Below are 23782 nucleotides of genomic sequence, written 5' to 3'. Positions count from 1 at the left end.
AACTAAGTTGGACTAATTTCGGTTAGTTTAAATTTCGCAACACATAAGCGCAAGTTTGATGAATGCATCTAATTAGAGTATATTTATATTAAACAACTTTTACATATTTACTCTTTGAAGTATGTATTGTATAATTGACCGTATTTCAATTAACTCGGGAATGTTAGACTAATATAGTATTTTGACTACTTTATTTCAATATTTTAAACCAATTTTGTCATAATAATTATTTAGAAATGAGGCAAAGAAGAAAAAATAAAAATTGACCAATATTTTAACTACTTGACTAAATTCAAAATACATACAACGGCATGTCCTTTTGGTCATTTTACAGAGAAACAGCAGTTCTATATAAAAATTTACCAAATACTTTGAAACTGATTTTTTTGTTGAAAGCCCTTTTACCACTATAGTTTACCAAACACTTATCTTTTTTTTTTTTTAACAGCTGTTTTTTCTTACAGCATAACATAAGTAATTTTAAAAAATGACATAGCAATCCTAAACTAGCCCACAATATAAGAAGTAAGATGAATTTTCTTTTAAAAAAATAAGGACGATGGCGTTACTAAAAAGGGTAGTGAGTCAATAATTTTTATATTGAGTAAGAAATGAAGGAGACTAGTAAGTGAGGGTATTATAGTCTTCTAGAAAGGTACTTTTCCATCTGAATAATTCATAAGGAAAAAAAAATTGAACATGTGTCAAACCAAGGAGCAGGTGCATTGGCCTTTTAGTAGGAACTAAGCTTTGTTCAATTATTAATTTTACCGTTTTGTCACTAGCATTGCGGCCTAGTAATATTCTTTTTTGTGTTTTCTTTTTCTTAGTATGAAATGTCTTAGGTTTGCTCTCATGAATGGATTTTTGTGTGGCTTAAGCCAACCCTTAAAAAATAAGTCACAAATTAAAATGCTTAAGTACTAAACAAAACACTTATATATTAATATAAGGTTTTTCATACAACATATTACAATATTCCTCGACGCGTTTTCATGCTTTGAAAAAGTTGCATGACAACTTCATTACTAATACTATCAAAGATCTCTCTATAAAAATAATCATGTTATATTCATTCATTGATCTTCCATCAGATTTCTCAACCAATTCTTCATAAATTTCAAGGCCGAAAAATTCTTTAAACGGTGAAAGTACCAACCGGAAAAGTTAAAGTGATTGTCGCATCTATCACGTGGGTTTGCTGTCACATCTCGCCCCGGGGTCCACCACATCCTGGGCCCGCTCCACCACTATAGCACGATATTGTCCGCTTTAGGTCCCGACCACGCCCTCACGGTTTTGTTTCTGGGAACCCACACGAGAACTTCTCAGTGGGTCACCCATCATTGGAGTGCTTCCGCACGCTACTCGCTTAACTTCGGAGTTCCCATGGAATCCGAAACCAGTGAGCTCCCAAAAGGCCTCGTGCTAAGTAGAGATGAGAATATATATAAGGATCACTCCCCTGGGCGATGTGGGATCTTACAATCCACCCCCCTTAAGGGTCCGACGTCCTTGTCGGCACACCACGGCCAGGGTTAGGCTCTGATAACAAATTGCCACATCCCGGCCCGAGGTCCACCACATCCCAAGCCCACTCCACCACTGTAGAATGATATTGTCTGCTTTAGGCCCCGACCACGCCCTCATGGTTTTGTTTCTGGGAACTCACATGAGAACTTCCCAGTGGGTCACCCATCATGGAAGTGCTCTCGTGCGCTACTCGCTTAACTTCGGAGTTCCTATGGAACCTGAAGCCAGTGAGCTCCCAAAAGGCCTCGTGCTAGGTAGAGATGAGAATATACATATAAGGATCACTCCCCTGGGTGATGTGGGATCTTACAATGAGCTCTCACTAGGCATATTCTCTGAACCCCTGGGCGATGTGGGATCTTACAATGAGCTCTCACTAGGCATATTCTCTGAATCTTCAATCCTCAACAAAATCTCATAGAATTCCTGATAAGTGTCGCAAAGAGTAGTGGTCGCCATAGAACGCCACTTCTTCCTAGTACCCAATCTGAAACGACGAAGCATCTCAACCGGATTAGCAGCAACATTCGGATGATAACGAGACAAATCAGTGAATCTCCTGTAATACTCATTCGCCATCAACTTCCCCTGTTTCAATTGAGTAAATTATTGCTTCTTGCGATCAATATACTTAGGGGGAACAAACCTTTTCCTAAACAACCATTTAAACACTTCCCAGTCAGCAATTTCCTCTGGGGTCAAAAGATAAATCTCATGTTCCCACCAGGATGCTGATTCTTTACCTAAGAGCCATGTAGTCATCTCTACCCACATTTCAGAAGAAAGATTCCCTTGACTTTGCACATCGCCCAAGGGAGTAATCCTTATATGTATATTCTCATCTTTACCTAGCACGAGGCCTTTTGGGAGCTCACTGGCTTCGGGTTCCATGGGAACTCCGAAGTTAAGCGAGTAACGCGCGAGAGCACTCCCATGATGGGTGACCCATTGGGAAGTTCTCATGTGAGTTCCAAGAAATCAAATCGTGAGGGCGTGGTCGGTGCCCAAAGTGGACAATATCGTGCTATGGTGGTGGAACGGGCCCAGTATGTGGTGGACCCCGAGCTGAGATGTGACAATTTGGTATCAGAGCCTAACCCTAACCATATTGTGCTGACGAGGATGTCGGGCCCCTAAGGGGGTGGATTGTAAGATCCCACATCGCCAAGGGGAGTGATCCTTATATGTATATTCCCATCTCTACCTAGCACGAGGCCTTTTGGGAGCTCATAAATCTGCACCCCGGTGTTAGTGCTCTTGCCCAGAGTTAGGGCACAATCCTTCACGTGATGTTCACCTTCTGCACTATACGCTCATCTTGGATCCAAGTTAAGTGCATAGTCCTATTGTACAGACCAATATAGGTGGTTCCAACTTGTAGCTGACCCGCTTCACGTGATCGTAACACTTAAGCGTATTTATTTACACCCAGTCCTGTCGTACAAACCACTTTAGGTGGTTCTGACTTATGTGCAGGTATAGTTGTTGAGATGTGGTTGATCTCTAGATTCAGCCATACAGGTCATGTTAAATGGCTCCGGCTGACATATCATATGCATTGATTGATATCACCTGGCTTACTTATATTTTATGCTGAGATATTTGACATGGCATATTTGTGGATTTTGCTATTTCAAGTATGGTTTCGATATATGTATATATTCTATTTTCTGGGAAATTATACAGGTTTTACGGAGATGGGTTAGAACTTTTGAGAATGAAATGATTTTGAAAAGCTTTGTTTTTGCCCACTCACACTTTCTGTTTTGCGCCCCTCCAGATTTTAGGTAGAAGTGCTTTGGTCGCTCACGAGGATCTTGACGGTGGTTCTGACAGAACAACACAAATGTAGGATCACCTTTGGGTGTTGTATAATTAGTATTCGTCCTACTGGACTGCACTTAGGCTACTTATACTCTAATTGTGTTTATCACACTTAATCTTGCATTAGCATGTTATCTTAGCTAGTATTGCTAGTAGTTTGGTTTTTATTTATTCACATTTTTATTATTATTTATGCTTGCACATTGTGCACATGGTTACGTCACTCTCACGTGACGGCCAGCATGCCTTGATTTCGGTCAGGATGTGTCATTTGCTATATGCAATATGAACATTTTTTTCATCTAAGAGAAAAAAAAAAAAAAAAAAAAAAAACTGAGTGGGGTCATCCACCCCCAGGTTTTGTCCTTGCTCAAGTAGTATTTGATAAACTTTATAGCCCAACATGGTTTTGTCCACCACCACCATTGATATTGTCCCCAATTTAACTACATCGCTATGTATGAGTTTAATCCTAAAGGGCCTCATTGATATTATGGGTGAAAATTTTCATATATAAATCATATAATTTTTTGTTAAATGCCCGATGTCAGATTTTATTCTCCAACATGCCTTCTCATGAGTTGCGCTACATGGGGCTGATTCAATCAAACGAATTATATAATTTTTTGTTAAATGCCCGATGTGAGATTCTATTCTCCAACGAGCAATCAAACGAATTCCGAGATAGGAAAACATCATGCTTTATCTAAACTGTACAAAAAAGGACATCATAACTCCAAAGCACCTATGATCGCAAACAAATTTCATAGTAGATCCAATAAACTCAACCTGTTTACTCTAAGACTCTAATTAATAACCAGGTTGACCCCATAAGTGATCAAACTCGCACATGTCTGTAAGACTTGAATACATATATGTTATTATTTTTATTTAGTTATCCTTAATGAAATTTGTACGGATGGCAAAGTACTGCACCAACAGTGGAACTTGTCAAATTCCAAGGTTGGAGACAACTAGCCTCGTATAACCAGAGCATGAATGTAAAGAATACCACAAGGTTCATGCCAAGAAGCTACAAATTACATGCTTGAGAAGCTAAAAATATTTTGACTTGAACAACAAGTTGTCCACATCAACGAGCTAATACCTGTCAACAAGCTCAAAATACGACAACAACTCTTAAAGAATAAATCATTATACCACAAACGCCTGAATAATATTTTATTTCATTTTAAATTGTTATATGACCTTGCATATTTTTAGTATTGTGTACAATTATTATTATGTCAAGCAAGTTTTTTAACATTAATCACAGGAGCTATAAAATTATAACTTATTACAATATAAATTTTATTAATGTTTATAACTCGCTCAAATTAGAACTGAAAATTTTCTCTTAGGCCATCTCCAACCTTGGGCTAAAACCTAAAATTTTTAACCCATAAATAGTTTTTCTTCTCCAACCCTTTTGGGTTAAATTTTTAGCCTGAGATTATTAAAGAATGAATTTAGGATAATTTTTTTCTTAAAGTAACTTTGGGAAAAAAAAAAAAAAAATTATGTACACTATCCTAATTTAATTTTATGGACATTTTAACTCAAAAATATTTAGATTCCAATAAATATTGAAAAATCACTAAATCGACACTATGAAACTTGTGGAACACTACAAAAGAATATGAAACACATAAAAAAAAATTTAATTACTTTAGCCGTTGGATTTAAATTTGGATCATTAAATTTTTTTTTTTTTTACCGTTGAATTCAATGAATTTATAAATATAAAACTAAAAAAAATATGCATAGATGGTGGATCAGCCTCACTAACCTAGGAGGAATCTTGACCTAAATTTGCCTCATAAATGAGTTTTGAGTTTGAACTCATATTTGCCTCAAGAGTTGGAGCAAGTTCAGGTAAGTTTAGAACCTAAAATTTAAGTTTTACTGTAAGGGTTGGAGTGGGTAAAGTTTTAAGGTGGTCATCATTTTGCTAAATGCAACAAAGTTTTTTTTTTTTTTTTCATTAATAAGGGAACTAGATAGTGGTTTTGTCATGATAATTCACCATTTTGGGATTTGAAAAACTCATAAAGATATTTCAGCCCCCTCTAGCCACTATCATATAACTCATCAGTACTAGAAATCGAAACCAAAACATATCGTGTAAAATATAACTTAAAATTCGTTCCCAACTACTAGTGCCACCGCTCGGTGATGCAAATGATGCAAAGTTGACCGAAGTTGATTTTGGATTTTGTGTTGGGTGGTTGGTTGGTTGATTTATCAAATTAAGGCAAAAAATAAGAAAAAGAAAATAAAGGAAAACTGATAACGGATCTCTTGTATGAGTTTAGCGCGAGCCTGTGAGCACTGATCTCTGCTCTGCCTGAGAGACAAGTTTCGCAAATCTGATGATGGCGTTTCGTTAGAATCGTCAACGGAAGAAACGCAGGCCTCCAACGATCACTAAAAACCTTCCCCAATTGTAAACCCTAGCGACTCTGGTTCCCTCTCAGTGCTGCAATGGTGGTCTGCAAATGCCGCAAGGTACCTCTCTCTCCTCTTCTCTCTCACACGATAACTGGTGTCGTAGAATTTTACTGTATCATTTCGCGATTCAATTCACAGAGAAATGCGTGATTTGGTAGCTCAAATTTTAGATCGGATCGGATTTCTAATGTTGGAACGAATGCGATCCATAAGATTGTGAATTGGTTTTAGTATCGGCATTTGACTTGTAGTTTGGGAATTTTCAGATTTGTCGTTCAAGTTCATGATTGTGATCCAATTCTCGAAATCCTAGTTCCTATACCTTCTTGTGGTTTTTATTTATTTTCGTTGATTGATTTCCAAGGCTGATGGAGATTGGGGATTTTGGTGTTTCAGGCTACTAAGCTGTATTGTTTCGTGCACAAGGTTCCGGTTTGCGGAGAATGTATCTGTTCTCCCGAACATCAAATATGCGTGGTAGGCATTTCTTTCTTCTTTTTCCGGCGTATGTTTTGTGGTCAACTCTGTATTGTAATATTAAGGTTGCGTGAACAGTTTGTTTTGTTGATTCATTGATAACCATAGAGAAATATTGTTCTCGTTTTATAATCATGCCGTAGGACTGGAATTCGACATACCATAATCGTGCGGATAATGGGGTTCGACTTCAATTTGGTTATGCATGTTTCTACTTGGTTTACATTTATTGCCTGTGTGTAATGAAGAGAGAGAGATGAAAAGAAGTTCATATGAAAAATAAATATTAACATGTAGGTTTACTATGATTTAAAGGTGTAATGGTTCAGTTAATAGTATAAAAGCAACTTTTAATTGAATATGAGTATGACTTTGTTTGACCATTTTGTGGTCACTTTAGGTACTTAAGTATCTTGTCAGGTTTAGGTTGGTATGGGAGGCCGAGATATGATACAACAGACTCTTGACCTTCGCTCAAGTGGTAGGGATGGGGGGCTTGTTGGCAATTGTTTTAGACTATTCGTATCTAATACTTTCAGAAAATTAATGTAACATATACTAGGAATATTCGAAGGCTCTTTCAGGCCTGATCTGTTTTTATCTTCTCATTTTTTTGTAGATTCGTACTTATTCAGAATGGGTAATAGATGCAGAGTATGATTGGCCTCCTAATTGCTGCCTCTGTCATGTTGATCTGGATGAGGGGACTGGCTCTCAAACAACTCGGCTGGGTTGCTTGCGTAAGGAATTTGCAGATATAGTTACTGCCACGTATCTATAGAACGAAAAAAAATTTGGTTTTTGAAAGGATAAAGGAAATTTTGAACTCATTACACATTGTAATGCACATTTATCTTGTTGTTCATATAGATGTAATACATACAAGTTGCCTGGTTTCACATATCAAGAGTTTCCCTTCGCATACTGCACCAGCTGGATACGTTTGTCCTACATGTTCCACATCGGTAAGATTTGCCTTCTTGTTGTATTGTCTTGATTAAAATTAGAAATACATAGTTCAGTGTATGAATCTAGAATTTATGTTCTGACTTGCTTTTATTAGTGTGGTACTTTTTGACATGGTTATATGTTGGTGCAGATATGGCCTCCCAAGAATGTAAAAGATTCAGCATCCCGCCTTCATTCAAAGTTGAAGGAAGCTATCATGCAGGCAAGGCTTGGTTTTGACAATTAGATTATCATAAAATAAGTAATTTAATGGAAATTTGATTACCAAATCTTAATATTTTTTTCATACTTGGTGTTTGTTGCATCACAGAATAGAACGTTATTGCAGTATAATAATGATACGAAAATGCTGAATCTTAGTGTTAATGGTAGCTATTAGTCTTCACTGTAATACTGCTAAAATTGTAACATAGTCATTGTCAACTTGATCTAAATAGAGAGATGATGTGAAGAGAAACAGGTTGTGTAGGTTGGCTCTGGGTTTACTGTTATTTTGTTTGATACTAGACTGAAATTAAGTTAGCTATTAGATATCTTTCAAATACTAGGAGGTATCATATTTGTTTGGAAATTGGAACATGGAACATGCAGAGGACTCTCTCCCCCAGCATAGACATGTTTTGAGTACATGGTTGCAGATGTATTATCCTATGTCGCAGTACTGATTTTGATGCTTCTTGCTAAATATGTTAGAAGGGTGTAATTTGGTGAGTTGGAAGTGGTTCTTTCAGTAACGAGTAGCACTGACATACCACATTAACCGTAGATTTTAGAATAAAGAGGAAAATAACTTTTAAGAATGATATTAATACAAAAAAGTGTAAGCGTATTCAATTGTTAATACTCTGCAATAGATTAATTAATTAATTAATTAAATACTACTTAATCCTTTGAAGTCTGGCATAGGCAAAGCATAACTACATGACTGCATTTTCAATTCTGATTTATGTGTATTTTTATGGGCCAAATATCCGTTGGAAGGTGCTCCTTGCACTTCATGAAGGGTTGTATGGTTTGGTATTTGTTCATTGGTTGTTGTGCCAAGTTTGAGGCATATTTTGCATTAGTGTTGTAGTTGTTCCTTTGCTTTTGTCCTTTATAATAGTTAAATGTGAGCAGATTTTTCTGCTTTTGTGCAGACTGGCTTGGAAAAGAACTTGTTTGGAAATCAGCCTGTTTCATTGTTGACAGAATCCCGTAGTCCTCCTCCTGCATTTTCCTCAGATCCACTTGTTAATGCATCTTTGAATGGAGGAAGGGACAATAATGCTAGCTCATCCGCAGGAAAAGATGGACCTAGCATACTTGATTTCTCGGCTACAACTGGAGCAGGACCTTCTATACTTCCAGTGACAGACATAGTGGAGATAGAAGGTCCTACTTCAGCAGGGAATTATGTGAAAAGCATGAGTCCGGTAAGGCCAAATTTTTGTTATTTTGCTGAATTAATTAGTTAATAAGCTTAATCCCTACCTTCTTTATATGTGTCATTTGACTTGTGGTCATGTATGCGCACCTTGATGTATTTCTTATGTTTTATTTCTATTGGGTCATGATTTCATTTTGTTTGTCGATACAAAATCTAGCCTGGTGCTACGACACGAAAGGGTGCATTCCAAGTTGAGCGACAAAACTCTGAAATTTCATATTATGCTGATGATGAAGATGGGAATCATAAAAAATATTCACGAAGGGGTAAGTAGAAAGTTTTTTGTGTGTGCTGTGTGTCAATTTTCAAGTCATGATATTTTCTTTATTGTGGCATTGTTCATTAAATTTACAGTGTAGTACTTGGTTTGATGAGTAAAGCCATTTCTGATCAGAACTGTTTTGTAATAATTCTGCTAGGCGAAAATACACCTTTGTTTCTTCAAGTTTTGCCTAAGTATCAATTTGTCTTTTTTTCCCCCAATTGTATAATTGGACCCTTCTTTTGTTTATTTTAATTCTTTTTAGTTGAAGCAATGTTATTAGACAATATATAGTTAGACCCTTCTTTTATCAACAATAGTTACAACTTTGTTATTAAATATGTTGATTTGGCACCATTAACTAATGTGGCACATTAACCGAGTATATGATGTCAGTGTAAGTCATAGCATATGCAATGCCATTTTCTTGCCACATACATGCCAAATTTTTAGTTATAACTAAATTACAGTTGTGGTGGATGGAAGAAGCACAGTTTTCCAATTGAAGAAAAAAAATGGAATACGCAAGTACAAAAATTGGAAAATAGACTATAGAAATTTGATGACAAAAGTTATAGTTTAGCATTTACTAATAATACGTCTCCTCTTGCTTGGTGTTTGCTAGATGAAATTGACACACTAGTGTCGCAAAATTAATTTGTTGTGGGTTTTTATGTTAGGCCCATTCCGACATAAGTTTCTTAGAGCATTGCTTCCATTCTGGTCAAGTGCGTTGCCAACTCTACCAGTGACTGCACCCCAGCGCAAAGATGGATCAATTGAAAATGATGTCCCAGAAGGCCGTCCCCGAAGTAAAAAATCATCAAGAATGGATCCAAGAAAAATCCTACTTGTTATAGCAATCATGTAATGTCCATGCATCCCCATTTTTCGTCATTGCTCTATTTGTTTACTTAATTCTTCTTGTAGGCTAAGAAAGTAGAAAACACGGGTATACAAATTTGGAAACAGAAATAATCTGAATCTTCTTTACGATGGGTAAGGAGGGGTGGGGCCACTTGTCTAAGTGTGCCATGGCATTTTCATTAGTGCCATGCTCGCCTGTGATATTGGAGGTTAAGTTGTTTTTGGGTCAATCGGAACTCCTGTTCTTCTGGATCCTGTTTCCTTGCTTCTGCTGATTTTATTATCTTCTTGCAAGTATAAATGGATGGATCATCGAGGAAAAGTATTCTAGTTGCCAAGCTGCTAATAGAACTCATTAGACATGAAGGCAGTGTTAATACACTGTACAGCATATAAAACAAGCTGCAGTCTACTAATGCAAATGTTTCACAAACTTGTGCAGGGCATGCATGGCGACTATGGGTATTTTGTATTACAGATTAGTGCAACGGGGTCTTGGTGAGGAGATGCCTGAAGACGAGCAGCAGCGGTAAATTTCATATATGGTATGGTGAAATTCAGGTGCGTTGTATACTTCCCTTACGTGCAGACCTCCTGGTCCCTGTCGTGATCCTGCAACAAAATGTTCTTTTTCTTTTTCTTTGGTCTGGACGTGCTTCATTCATGTTGTTAGTGAAACGTGTAAACGGATTGTAGCAATTCACATTTCGGGGTTGATCACAGTGAAATGTTATAAAGATTAGCTTCTTTGTCCATGATCTCTCGTTGCCATTTTTCATTTTGCATCTGTATGAATTCGAATTGGAGAAGCAGGTTAATTGCAGAAGTTTTGTTGTAATCGTCCATTAAGCCCAGCAGATTGTAGTGATTTCTGTATTTTATGGGATACATGGGATTTGATTGAATTGCAAAAAGTATTCGCAAACATTTTCTTACCTGGATTATTACTTAACCACATACTCTTCTCTTTTTGTTGCATTTATGCCAAAATCTGATCGAAGTCAACCATTTTAAAAACATTTGAGAGAAAATATCATTAGGCCTGAGAGGTTCGGCCCAATAAAAGTTCGTAAGGGAAATATTTGGGCCTTTATTTTAGGAGAAATGAACAGTGCTTGGCTCTGAGACCTTTCGACTCGTCAAAATGTTGTAGCCTTAGGACTCGTTTATAAGTTCTTTTAAAACGAAAACGAATGAAATTGCTTTTGGTGATATTAATTTTGAAGTACTGGAATACAACCAGTTTATGTTGTCTCGGCTACCATTAATACAACATTGAGTTAAAAGTCCTTAATCAGCAAGGCATCAGTACACTTTTGACATAATTGTTTGATTGAGAGGTTAAATTACTTGTGGGACAAGTCTAAAACTTATACATGTTTTGTGTTGGCAGAGGCAACAATGGGACACATTCAAACAACAATCTGGAGATTCACCAAGCGTGACCGAAGGCTCAAGTGTCAAGCCTCTAAAACATCTGAAAAACTAACTCTCACAAGGGGTGTTGTGTTTAAACCAAACATCTACATTACAAAATTATTAATTGATTTATCAATTGTCCTGCGTATAAATAATTGCGAGATCCATATGAAAATATTGACACAAGTTATTGATTAATGTGGGTAATGAGTCTAATGACTATCAATATCTAAAAAGTAAAAGGCCTTATACTAAAATTTTAAAACATCAAAAGACAGTCATATTCCCCCACTGATTTTAACTCACTAAAAACGCAATTTAGGCTGTGTGACAAAGGCTAGAGAAGGGAGAGAGAAGAGGTTGGAGGTTTAAGTCACACTTGTCGTTCTAAATTTGAGATTATGGTAGTTAGTTTAGAACAATAATCCTCGGTTTGATTTGAGCGTTGATATTTATCTTCAACTGGAATAGCTTGAAACAATTCTTATAGATAAAACTCAACTAACACACCAAGGTTTCGGATTAGGAAAATGCCAATTACAATCAAAATGCCAATTTCAAATAGTGTCCTTGCTATTTTTATTAATGGTTTTGCGCTTCATAAACTTTCCTGTAGCAGGCTATGAAGTGATTGAATTTCTAATTGTCAGGATCCAAGATATTTTGACTTTGGAGTGGTGGTTCAGTCATCTTATATGGTGTTTCTTCATTGAGTTTGGTAATAGATGATATCAAGCTTTGGCTACGTTCCCTTGCTACTTTTTATGTTTGTCATGCCCACGAATTTGTCAATATGGTATATTGAATTGGCCAAGTTGACATTGTTTTTAGCTTTTGGGTGTTTTTATTTTTAAGAATGCTACAACTTTAATTTAGAATGCTCTCTTTAAAGTTCATATTTTTTCACAATGTTTTAATAAAACCGTTTTCGTTTCCCAAAACACTTCCTCCCACACTCGTTCTCAACGACAATTACGGGCAATTCAATATTACTCTTCCTTGTAATCGAAGTTAAAAGAAGAAAGGCCACTGCACAGTTCGATCTGTACGTGTTGGTTAGTTGACATAGTTGTATAACTTGTGCTACAAGACATGAAACTTCCATCCCATAATGCATAGAGCTTGTCACGATTTTATAATTTCAAATATGTCAATGTCATTTGGCAATGGCCACCGACACACTCTGGGGCAAGGGTCCCCGAATGTCACAAGATTTTAAACAAGCTTAGTTTGCTTAATTTATTTATTATGGACTAGGGGAAACTTAATTAATTAAAAAAAATCTTTTGAGTTTGGAAGTGAATGAATTCTTAATTATTAGTCTTGTAATATTCTCTGCCAGGATATAATCTTTAAAGTTAGACACAATTCTCCTTCATTTTCTTTTTCTTTTACTGAAGGCCAAAGGATTAGAGATAATCTAATATTTTGTAGTTACAATAAACCAAAGAATGACCTTATGTACCAGATATTTTATGAAAACTATTAAACTATATAATTAACATGGTTTCTCTAGAGGAGGCAGCAACTAAAAAACGACCTGATGACACTTTGAGTCATCAACATGGATCTCTTGTCTCTTGCTAATATTATTAGAATCAACTTTTCTTGTTAAAAATAAGGGGAAAGCCAGATGATGAGAATCCCAACCTTTGTGTGTGAGTATAAAGTGTAGTGTTGAGAGTTAAATCTCACATTGTAAAAAATAAAAAAAAATAAAAAAGATATCACACATAATTAAGCTACTCTTTATATTTCAATTGTTTTATAGTGGAGGATTAACTTCCAATATAAGTATTAATCTTACCACTCAAACTTTAAACTTTACAACTACAATTGGTTATTGATACATAATTGTAGTTCTCTTCAGTTTAATTAATGGATACTTACACATAATCTATACAACCTGTAAATATATGTTTGCTTAGTTTTTCGGTATTCTATATATATATTTTTATACAATGATATATTTACATTAACGGATAAGAGAATAAATTGGTATTAAATTAATCATCCACAATATTCGAATATAAAACCTCTCACTGTAGAAAAACCACTAAACATATAACTGGCGCAACAACTTTTGTTCAATTTGAACTTGAGACCTCCTCCGAATGACTACCTAGAGATGGCTGCAAGGCTGACACAATAATAGCTGATGATTATGATTACAGTAATTGACATAATATAATTAACAAAGAGGCACTAAAAATTTGCAGAATTCCTTATTATTTAGTAGTCTTGATCCCCTCTTCATTATCTTCAAGGGCCACTAATTATTTTGGGGTTTTTTTTTTTTTTTTATTTGAAACACACTAATTATTTTGGTTTGGATATAAAATTTAGCTACAACTAAGCGTATTGTCCAGCTCATTTCACTTCCCTTCTTTAGATTGCAATACTTCAGCACTGATGTCACTAGATCATATATCTTAGTTGTCCTAAAATGCCTTGGCAAAATATGCTCTAGGGATGGAGACACTGGAAAATTAAGCATTATATCCATATAGTCCACCATAATCGGTCTTGAGATTTTGGAGGCCCTGTGTGGGACTCAAATGGGGGCCCTTACATGATTTAAAATTTTGATTGCTACATTTTCTTTTATAGTTTTTATTTTTTTAATTATGGATTAAATTGATATAAAGAAAAAAACAACATGAAGCATAATGTGGTGGTATGCACCTATATGAAATCCTATGTTTTTTTTGTTCGAAACTCCTTAATTTTTAAATACAAAAAGCATGGAATGATGGCTATGTAGTTATCGTATCACCGTACAAATACCATAATCATAACCATTAATGATATTTATTAGCATCTAGAGTTCATCTCATGAAAATTTTGTGTTAAACGAATAACTGGTTATGATATTGATAGCATCTTACAATGAAATGTTATTTTTATTGCATTTTTGCTCACGCTCTAAAGCAAGGATAATTCTCACCACCCCCCCACCCGTCCCCCCTCAGCTCTCGGTTGGTTGCCATTAGATTAGTTGAAAATTCAAGATTCGTGATTCGTTTCTCTAACGGTAGGTATGAGCAAAGTTGTATTATAATTTTCTTTTGATATAGGGAATTGTTATTGACACTCCAAAAATCTCATTTTACACTCCAAACTTTCTATATTTGGAAAGAAAAATACACTTGTGAGGAGTGTAGAATGAGATTTTTGGAGTGCCAATAACACTTCCCTTGATATATAGATGACTAAAGCCTTCAAATTGATGAAACTTATAATTTGATAACTTTTAAACGGTGATCAAAAGAATAAACGATTCTTATTATTACATGTATTCTATTAAATGGTGTCATATAAGGAATGGGCTGTTAAAGATTATATTTTTAAACTTTTAAGAATTTTAATTTATTATGATATTACCAATTGTAGATTTATTCGCAAAAGTTATGTTATATAATAAAAGAAATGTTTTTTTTTTTTTTTTGAACAAACAATGATAGAAATTAAACTACAAATATTCCAAAAAAGAAACAAGTAGTCTAGCTTAAAAAAAGGGGAAGTTTAATGAAAAGCTCCCGGTACTGTTCACTTAAACGAAAAACCATTTTTACACTAAAAAATCAATTCTAGTACTATTCATTGTACCCTTTATTTTATCCTTATCGTTAAAACTCAAAATTTTCAAGTCCTTTTCATTAGTTTTTCTTTAAAAAATGCCCAAAATGGTTACCCGGACAATGCCCAATAGGAAAGAAATCAAAATTAATAAACATGAGCAAGTGTGGAGTTGAACCCGTAACAAGTGAATGACAGTACAACCGGTTGACAACTTTGCCAAAAAAGCATTGTGATCATGATCATGCTATATATATATATATATATATATATATATATATATATATAAATGGGGCGGAACTAACAACAGGCGGCAAAGCCGGCCATAGAATGTAAAGTGCGGAAGTAAAACATAAAATAGCAGCAGGAGGCATAGCCATCCATAGAATTTAAAGTGCAGAAATAAAACATATAAAAACAGAGTAGCATATCAAAGTAATGAATTAAATGTAATGATGCAAATATATTTGGAAAATAAGTTTTATTGAAAACTTACTGCAATGCAGATAACAAACAGGTATTGCCTAATGGCAGATGAAACAAGTAAACAAAGAGATGGAGCTCGCAGGCATCCTGAATAATATATATGTATTACAAGTGTTTGAATAATCTCAGAGACTGAGCTTTTGAAGTTAAAAACTTATTCTTCTTCTGAAGATGAATCCTCGTTATATAGAGCGAGGAGGTTGAATGAGACTTGGCCAAATGATCTGGGAATCCCGCTGTCTGCTAAAGCCGGGTGAAAGAATAGTGAAGATGCTTTGATTCTTTTACAAAAGTTAAATGAATAGTGACCTTTTTGTTTTTCACTATTGTGAATAGTGACATTTTTGTTTTCACTATTGTGAATAGTGACCTTTTTGTTTTTCACTATTGAAGAATAATGCTTTGTCTTTTGCGGAAGAGATGAAAACAGCTACTGCTGATGATGTTGCTGGGCTGACACAATCACATGGGCAAATATTGCTTCTCAGATATCAAATGGGTCCTGGGCATCTTGAAAATCTGCTTGATCAGCCCATTTGGCGGGAAGCTGAGACGAGGCATCAGAATTATCTGAATCTGAGTCTGAACCTTTTTTCTTTTGCAGCAATGCTGCTTCCGCCATTAGCAGATGAGCCATATCCAGCAGTTGGGTAGTTTTTTCTTTCTTTGAACTGGAGGACTTGGCTGACTTGGAAATTCCTTTGAGAGAGGAAGATGGACTAATGTCTGATAAGGACTGAACTGGTTCCTGAGCTTTTGGTAATTCAGGAAATTGCTGATGAACTGGCAAAGCTTGTGAGGACGAAGATGAAACTTTGATTGGCAGTGCCTGAAAAGATGCCTGGGGAAATTCCACTTTTACAAGATCAATAATTTTTTGGTGGTTGAATTTATCCCACCATTTTACCCATCTGGTTCTGTAAATACTACCGGTGTCCATTTCAAAGTTCCATTTGAGAATCCATGGGATCTTGTACTTGGCCATGAGCAGTGAAAAAATAGTAACTCTGTTGTCGAAACGACTTCTGTCAAAACTGGGCTGGAAGTTGTTTGTGAGAACATGACGAAGGTCATCTGGAATGATGGAAGAGCTTGGGCCATGGGAAGCCCACCAATCTGGAAACCATGCAGGAAACCGCAATCTGAAATTCTTATCAAAAGTTATGAACCATGAATGACTAAAGTCTTCTGTCTGGTGGAGAAAAATGTTGGTCCATGCTTGGATATAATCATAGTAATTGTAATGATTGTTTGGGATGAGAACATGCTGAGTATGAAGGGGTTTTGTGTGAAAAAGGGGAATTCCCCATTCGAGTTCGGTAAGGAATTTTCCAATATGGAGTGAATGATACAATATTTTGTTTTGGTGAGTGGTACTGTAAATTAGCTTAATAGCAATGCTTTCTGTTTCTGAAAGGATAGCCTGGTAATATTTTAGGCTTTTATAGGATTCAGTTGGTAAGAAATGAAAATTTGGTGGAATGAGTAATTTGGCAATGCGCTCTGGGGGTTGGTTTTTGTCAATATGAAGAGGAATGCTAAAAAGCTTTTCAGAATGAGGGTTCTGGACATATGGTGATGTTTTAGCATAGCTAGGTGTTTTTGGTTGTGAGGGAGCTGGAGAACGAACTGATGAGTAAGGATCATAAGGGGTGGCTAAGGCCGTTTGGTAATTTGGTCGGATATTTCCTACTGTTGATCCTAAGGGAGTAAATCTGTTTGTAATGGCGAGGGCCGATGAAGAGTCGGGAATAGACTCTTGTTTTACTGGTGCTGGGGTTTGGGTAAGGGTGGCCGGGAGCCTTCGTTGCTGAGTAGGATTAGTACCCATTCTTCCCCTGCAAAAATTCTCTGGTTAGAAAATCTGGGATGCAATTCTGGCTGCCTTTAATGTATTCAATATCAAAATCAAAAATACTTAATATGGCTTGCCAGCGTGCAAAAATCTGTTTTGATGCAATATTTTGAACATCTTTTTGTAAAACATGTTTTGCAGATTTGCAATCAACACGAACTAAAAATTTTTGATTTAATAAATCATCTTGGAATTTGCTAATACATAATACAATAGATAAAATCTCTTTTTTAATAGTACTATAATTAGTTTGAGCAGAATTCCAAACTCCTGAATGGAAACGAACAATTTGTTCAGGAGCTTCGGAAGAAATTTTTTGTTTAAGGATACCTCCATAACCGATTTCAGATGCGTCGGTTTCGACTATTTTGAGAGAGCCGGGAGTTGGAATGCCAAGGCAAGGCAAAGTCTTGACATGATTTTTGATCTGTTTGACAATGAAAGTATGATTTTGTGACCATGATGGAGGATTTTCCTTGAGACGATCAAACAAGGGCTTACATTGTTGACGCAGATGAGGATAAAATTCTGAAACATAATTGAGAGATCCAAGGAATCTTTGAAGCTGGGTTTTATCAATAATTTGATCTGGAAATTTATCAGCAAACTGGATGACTCGATCTATTGGTTGAATGGTAGACCTGTAAATATGGTAACCTAAAAATCTAACTTTGGTTTGAAATAACTTAATCTTAGATGCCGAAACAACTAACCCATTGGACCTAATGATCCTAACAAATGCATGCAAATGCTTCCAATGCTCTTCTATTGATTTTGAGAAAATTAATACATCATCAATATAAACAATCGAAAAATGGCTGTATTGATTAAAAATTTCATTCATGATATTTTGAAATTCACTTGGTGCATTTTTCAAGCCGAAAGGCATTACATTCCACTCGTAATGTCCGAAAGTAGTTACAAAAGCAGTTTTGTATTTATCAGATTCATGAATTTGAATTTGCCAAAAACCTGATTTCATATCAAATTTAGAAAAAACAGTGGCCTGAGAAAGTCTTTTTATCAAATCTCTTTTGTTAGGAATTGGATATCGGATCCATTCTAAAACATCATTCAATGGTTTGTAGTTGATAACCAGTCGTGGAGCACCGCGTTCTAATTCTGCGTTTTTCTGGACATAAAAAGCAGGGCAAGACCATGGAGATTTGCTTTTACGGATAATTCCTTTTTCTAAAAGTTGATTAATTTCAGTTTTACAAAACTCTAAAACTTCTTGATTCATTTGAATCGGTCGTGCTTTTGTGGGGATTTTTGACTCAATAAAATCTTTAACATAAGGTAGTTTAACAATATGTTGTTTTCTGTGCCAAAAAGCATTTGGAAGATCGGAACAAATTTCTTTTTTTGGCAGATCGGAACAAATTTCTTTAGTAAGCTTATCAGAAAACTGGCGAATAGAATCTAATAAAGATTTGTTTGTTAATTGTTCTTCAATTCTTTTGTGAAGAATTTCTTCCTGTAAAAAAAGCAATTTGTTGGGATTTTGCAGTAATCTGGTTGAGAGTTTTCGAAACATTATCTTTTTGAAGTTGTTTTAACTTTTTAAGATCTGTTTCCATGCAAAATTCAAAAGTAATGTTTTGGCTAAAAACCTTGGTAGAAATACAGTTATGATGAACTTTGAAAGGATAAATTAATGCAATGAAAGGGAGTCCCAAAATAACTGGATCAGAAATATTTTTGATTAAAACAAATGGAGTTTTAAAACAAATATTTTGTTGACAAACATGGGCTTTGGGAATTTCATATTTTAATTTCATCGGGGATTGATTTGCAGCGCTAAGTGTTTCCGTAGACTTGTGAAAATATTTAGTAGGTATTAATCCTTCTTGAATGCAATTTAAATCTGCACCTGAATCAATTAAAGCGATGGTTTCTAAATGAAAATCTTCGATTACTATCGTAACTTTAGAATACCATTTTCGAATTCTTATTTTATCTAAAAGACTTAAAACAAGTTCTTTTGAAGAAGAAGATTTAGCCGAGTGAGCGTCGGAATCGGAATTTGAGGAAGAACCATTTTGTTCTTGGACGAGTTCTTGCGTACGTACTCTACTGAGTTGTGAACGAATTTCGGTATTTTCGGATTTTAAAAACTTAATTTCCGATTTGATTTGATTAACTTCTTTTTGCAGATCTTTGAGGGTGATGTCCTTTTTATTTTTATTAAAACGTTCCAAAGTGGTACTGAGAGAAATCTTTTGAGAAGAAATTTGACTAGTGCCAGGTTCATGAGAAGAAATCAAATTTTTGAGTTTTTTCAAATAAAAAGATTTTAAATCAGGGTCATCAACTTTACTAATTAATTCCATTAAAAACTCTTCTTGTTCTTCTTGCTTATTAAGCATTGAAATTTTGTTACAACAAGTGTCTGTGCACCCAAACTTAATGTTTGGCGAGGAGACGTCGCTAGAACTGCTAGAGTCGGAGATGGAAAAATCGGGATTTTTATCAGATTGACTAGAGTCGGTATTTCTAATTTCTAAAGCCTGGATAAGTTGAACCTTCTCTTCTTCAGAGATTTTTAGTTGGTTAATAACCTTTTTAACCTTGCATTCATTTGCAAAATGACCAAATTTACCACACTTGTAACACTTTCCCTTTTTATTTTGAAAATCCTTTTTAGACTTTCGAAAAGGTTTTTTGTTTGAAGATGGCTTTTCATAAAATTTATTTGTCTGAAAAGCTTTGTTGGAAGATCTTTTGTTTTTATAAAATCTGGATTGATGTTTAAAAAACTTGCTGGTTTGTTGGGCTTTTTTCTTTTTACTCGAATGAGCGATTGGAGGTAAACCGTATGGTTCACAAAATGTTCCAAGTTCGTATTTAGCAATAGATTTATCTTTATGAACTTGTTTTGAAATCTTCATGTCGATACACATTTTCAATCCTTCCTTTTGAATAACATTAACTATGTTACCATAAGTAAGGGTATGATAAGGTATGACTCCTTCTTCATTTACTAAAACATTTCGAATTTTGTGAGCAAAAAGATTTGGTAAACCATTGATAAATTTTTCTTTCCAAAAAGGTTGATTACTATCTTCCCGAAGCATAACTCTGGATATGAAAACATCTTTATACCATCTGAAATCACTTAAGGTTGGACACCTTAAATTACTCAGTTGGTCGTGAATACGCGTAGTAACGTTGCTGGGTGTTCCTATAAAGTGTTCTATAATCGTATAAAGTAAAGTATTTATGCCGTCGGCTATTCCCTGTCCTATCGTTTCGTCAAAAATGGGAAATCCTTCCTCATCTTTTTTGACCGCAAAACGTATTTCATCTCTGGACTGAGAAGTTAAGTGCTTCTCCCACCAAGAATGAAGCATTCCAGTGAAACCAGTGACGAGAAGATCAACGATTTGTGTTTGTGTAAAATTGTGATTTGAAATGTAGCTATTAGCAACCATGGACATGTGTTGAAGTTTGTTCAAAAGTTCTTGTTCGGATAAGCCATCTATGTTCCACTCATAAAGTTTGTCGGCTGAAACTGAAAATTGATTTTGAATATTTCGTTCTTCAAATTGAAGGTCAGGAGGAGTTGGCCTGGGATACCAGTTTTTTGTGAGAGAAGTAGGGTTGACCGGATGAGTGCGAATACGTTTTAAATCAAAAGTTGGTTGAAGATTAATGTTTTGAAAAATATTTTCAATATTTTGGATAGCAGAACTAGTTTCCGTGTCCTGAGAAGAATCAGAAGTATTTTCTTCTTCGACAGAAACATCATTGTTTTGCAAAACATTAACAACTTTCTCTTTTTTGAGCTCAGTGAGCATATGATCAATTTTTTGTAAAGTAGTCATGGATTTTAAAGCAGTGGAACTTGAAGCAGTATCAGTAAAATTTACTAAAGGTTTTTCTTTTGGAGAAGATTTTGGTTGAGACAATTTGTCGATTTTGGTTTCAATTTTGTCTAACTGTTTTCCAATAGTATGAAGACTTTGGTTTGTAAAATTGTTCTGTTCAATGACAGGTTTAAAACCAGAATCTTCTTTTGGAATTTTGAAAGGGGTTGCGGGGATGTTGGTATTACCAGTGGAAATCAAAATAGTTTCTTTGGGAGGATGACTAGAGGAAATCAAAGTTTTGTCTTCCTTAACCCAATTTTCTTTGGTAACAACCGTAACTTTATTTTTGGTTTCATAATGTTTTTCAATGAAATCAAAGAAAGATATTTCAAATTGGTATTGTTCTACAAAAGCTTTCCATTCGGCATATATGGCTAGCTTTTCTTTATCACAATACTTTTTTCTAAAAATATTTCTTCTGGGGATGTTTTCCTCAGAAGCGATGTCAGCTTTAAGCTTCCTCCATCGGATTTTATGTGGTTTGTTTAAAACAAGTAATTGGTGATTCACCGATGTTGTTTCAAAATCAGAAGGAGTTGGAGAAGTGGGTTCTTCATGGTTTGGAGAATGATAAACAGGATGTGCTACTTGTGAAGAAGTGTCGACAGACTTTAATTTGAGTAAATCATTGACTAGATCTTGTTGTGCAGCTTCCTGCTCTTTTAACTTTTTGTTTACTAAAGATTTGATCAAATCTTGATCTCGACCCAGTCTATCGGTTGACGTGGATCCAAAAAAAGACTGTCTGCTAGGAGTAAAAGATTTGTGTGACAAAACTGATTCACAAGATTTTCTTGCTGGACGATCAAAATTGATTCTAACTGTGCCATCAAAATATTGTTCAATGTTGTCGAGATTAACGAGGATGTTTTGGACGGAAACCGGCTTACTTTCATTAATTAAACACCAATCTGAGGGGAGACTGATGTCTGACCACCTAATGGTTCTTGGTACTCTAATGTTTGCGCTTTCTTGGGTTGTTTGGATTAAAAGAGTGTGGTCGCGAGGACTTTTGTTCAAAGCTTGAAAATTCATGTTTGTGCCAGTAACTTTGTAATAAATTCTAAAAATAAGTGCCAAAGGTTGTGTTCCTTCCAGGACTTGGTACCCAGAGGTTTTGATATTGAGAGTAAGAGCTTTTAAAACATGTGGGTCTGAAAGACTTATTTTGAGATCTGGAAAACAATCAAAATGGATAGGTCCGTTATAAAGACTTGATTCAATCATTCCAAGAATACTATCGTTAAAATCAGTAAATCGGGCGTCACGAAGACATAAAAGAATAGACGTATTAAGTCATTTTCGTGTTAAAGGTTTAACAGCGATTTGAACTAAACCAATGTGAAGATAGTTATGACCGTTTTTGCGATGCGCTTTGATTTGTTCTGGAGAAAATAATTGACAAGTCTCATGTTCTTTGCTAAGAGCATAAGCCTTCTCAACTGTTTTGACGTGATGTTCGGATTTAAAAGAGGTCAAAGACCATTTTTTCTTGTAAATATTTTGGGTTGAAACTTTTGGAATGTTCCAGTCGGAAAAATCAATACTTTCGTCTGTTTGAAAATCCAGTTTTTGTTCTTCATTGACAATGTCAGGTATAGTTCCTAAGGTGAATCTAGAGCTAGTGCTGGCCATTGAACTAGATCTAAATAATCTATTCATGAAATGCACAAAACAAGTATACTATATGCAAGACTTAAAAGATTCACCTTCCTCGTATGTCTAGACTCTTCCCCCGCTCATGCCTCTCCTGGGACTTATTGTTTGGACCACGTCTTACTGTTTGGCTGGAAGAAAGAAGAACTGAGGACCGACGATTAAGAAATGCAGATAAGATACAAGTATGTGAATAACGATGAACAGATTAGATAGATGCTAATGCAATTACCAACCACTTGGCTATATATATATATATATATATATTTATCTATCTAATCTGTTCATTGTTATCCACATACTTGTATCTTATCTGCATTTCTTAATCGTCGGTCCTCAGTTCTTCTTTCTTCCAGCCAAACAGTAAGACGTGGGCCAAACAATAAGTCCCAGGAGAGGCATAAGCGGGGGAAGAGTCTAGACATACGAAGAAGGTGAATCTTTTAAGTCTTGCATATAATATACTTGTTTTGTGCATATCATGAGTAGATTATTTAGATCTAGTTCAATGGCCAGCACTAGCTCTAGATCCAACTTAGGAACTATACCTGACATTGTCAATGAAGAACAAAAACTGGATTTTCAAACAGACGAAAGTATTGATTTTTCCGACTGGAACATTCCAAAAGTTTCAACCCAAAATATTTACAAGAAAAAATGGTCTTTGACCTCTTTTAAATCCGAACATCACGTCAAAACAGTTGAAAAGGCTTATGCTCTTAGCAAAGAACATGAGACTTGTCAATTATTTTCTCCAGAACAAATCAAAGCGCATCGCAAAAATGGTTATAACTATCTTCATATTGGTTTAGTTCAAATCGTGGTTAAACCATTAACGCGAAAAGGTCTTAACACTTCTATCCTTTTATGTTTACGCGACGCTCGATTTATTGATTTCAACGATAGTATACTAGGAATGATCGAATCTAGTCTTTACAACGGACCTATCCATTTTGATTGTTTTCCCGATCTCACAATAAGTCTTTCAGATCCACATGTTTTAAAAGCTCTTACTCTCAATATCAAAACCTCCGGGTACCAAGTCCTGGAAGGAACACAACCCTTGGCACTTATTTTTAGAATTTATTACAAAGTCACTGGCA

The 23782-nt window shown here is 35.4% G+C and overlaps 1 protein-coding gene across 2 annotated transcripts; it reads left to right on the top strand.

Annotated features, from left to right (window-relative positions):
- The first annotated feature begins 5600 nt into the window (after positions 1-5600).
- Positions 5601-11318, top strand: LOC137725809 (uncharacterized). Of its 2 annotated transcripts, XM_068464604.1 has the most exons (10): positions 5601-5865; positions 6205-6285; positions 6905-7025; positions 7156-7250; positions 7385-7456; positions 8394-8669; positions 8841-8949; positions 9626-9812; positions 10255-10373; positions 11206-11318. In XM_068464604.1, exons 1-9 carry the CDS (start codon positions 5842-5844, stop codon positions 10343-10345), a joined length of 1056 nt encoding a protein of 351 aa, XP_068320705.1. In that variant the 5' UTR covers positions 5601-5841; the 3' UTR covers positions 10346-10373; positions 11206-11318. The 2 variants fall into 2 exon arrangements, with proteins under 2 accessions (XP_068320705.1, XP_068320704.1); XM_068464603.1 differs by lacking the exon at positions 11206-11318 and having other exon boundaries at positions 5602-5865; positions 10255-10880.
- The last annotated feature ends 12464 nt before the right edge of the window (positions 11319-23782 follow it).

Source organism: Pyrus communis, chromosome 2 (assembly GCF_963583255.1).
Source record: "Pyrus communis chromosome 2, drPyrComm1.1, whole genome shotgun sequence".
In the NCBI taxonomy this organism is placed as follows: domain Eukaryota; kingdom Viridiplantae; phylum Streptophyta; class Magnoliopsida; order Rosales; family Rosaceae; genus Pyrus; species Pyrus communis.
The sequence above is the reverse complement of the archived record's forward strand: the minus strand, read 5'-3'. Positions and strand labels throughout refer to the sequence as shown.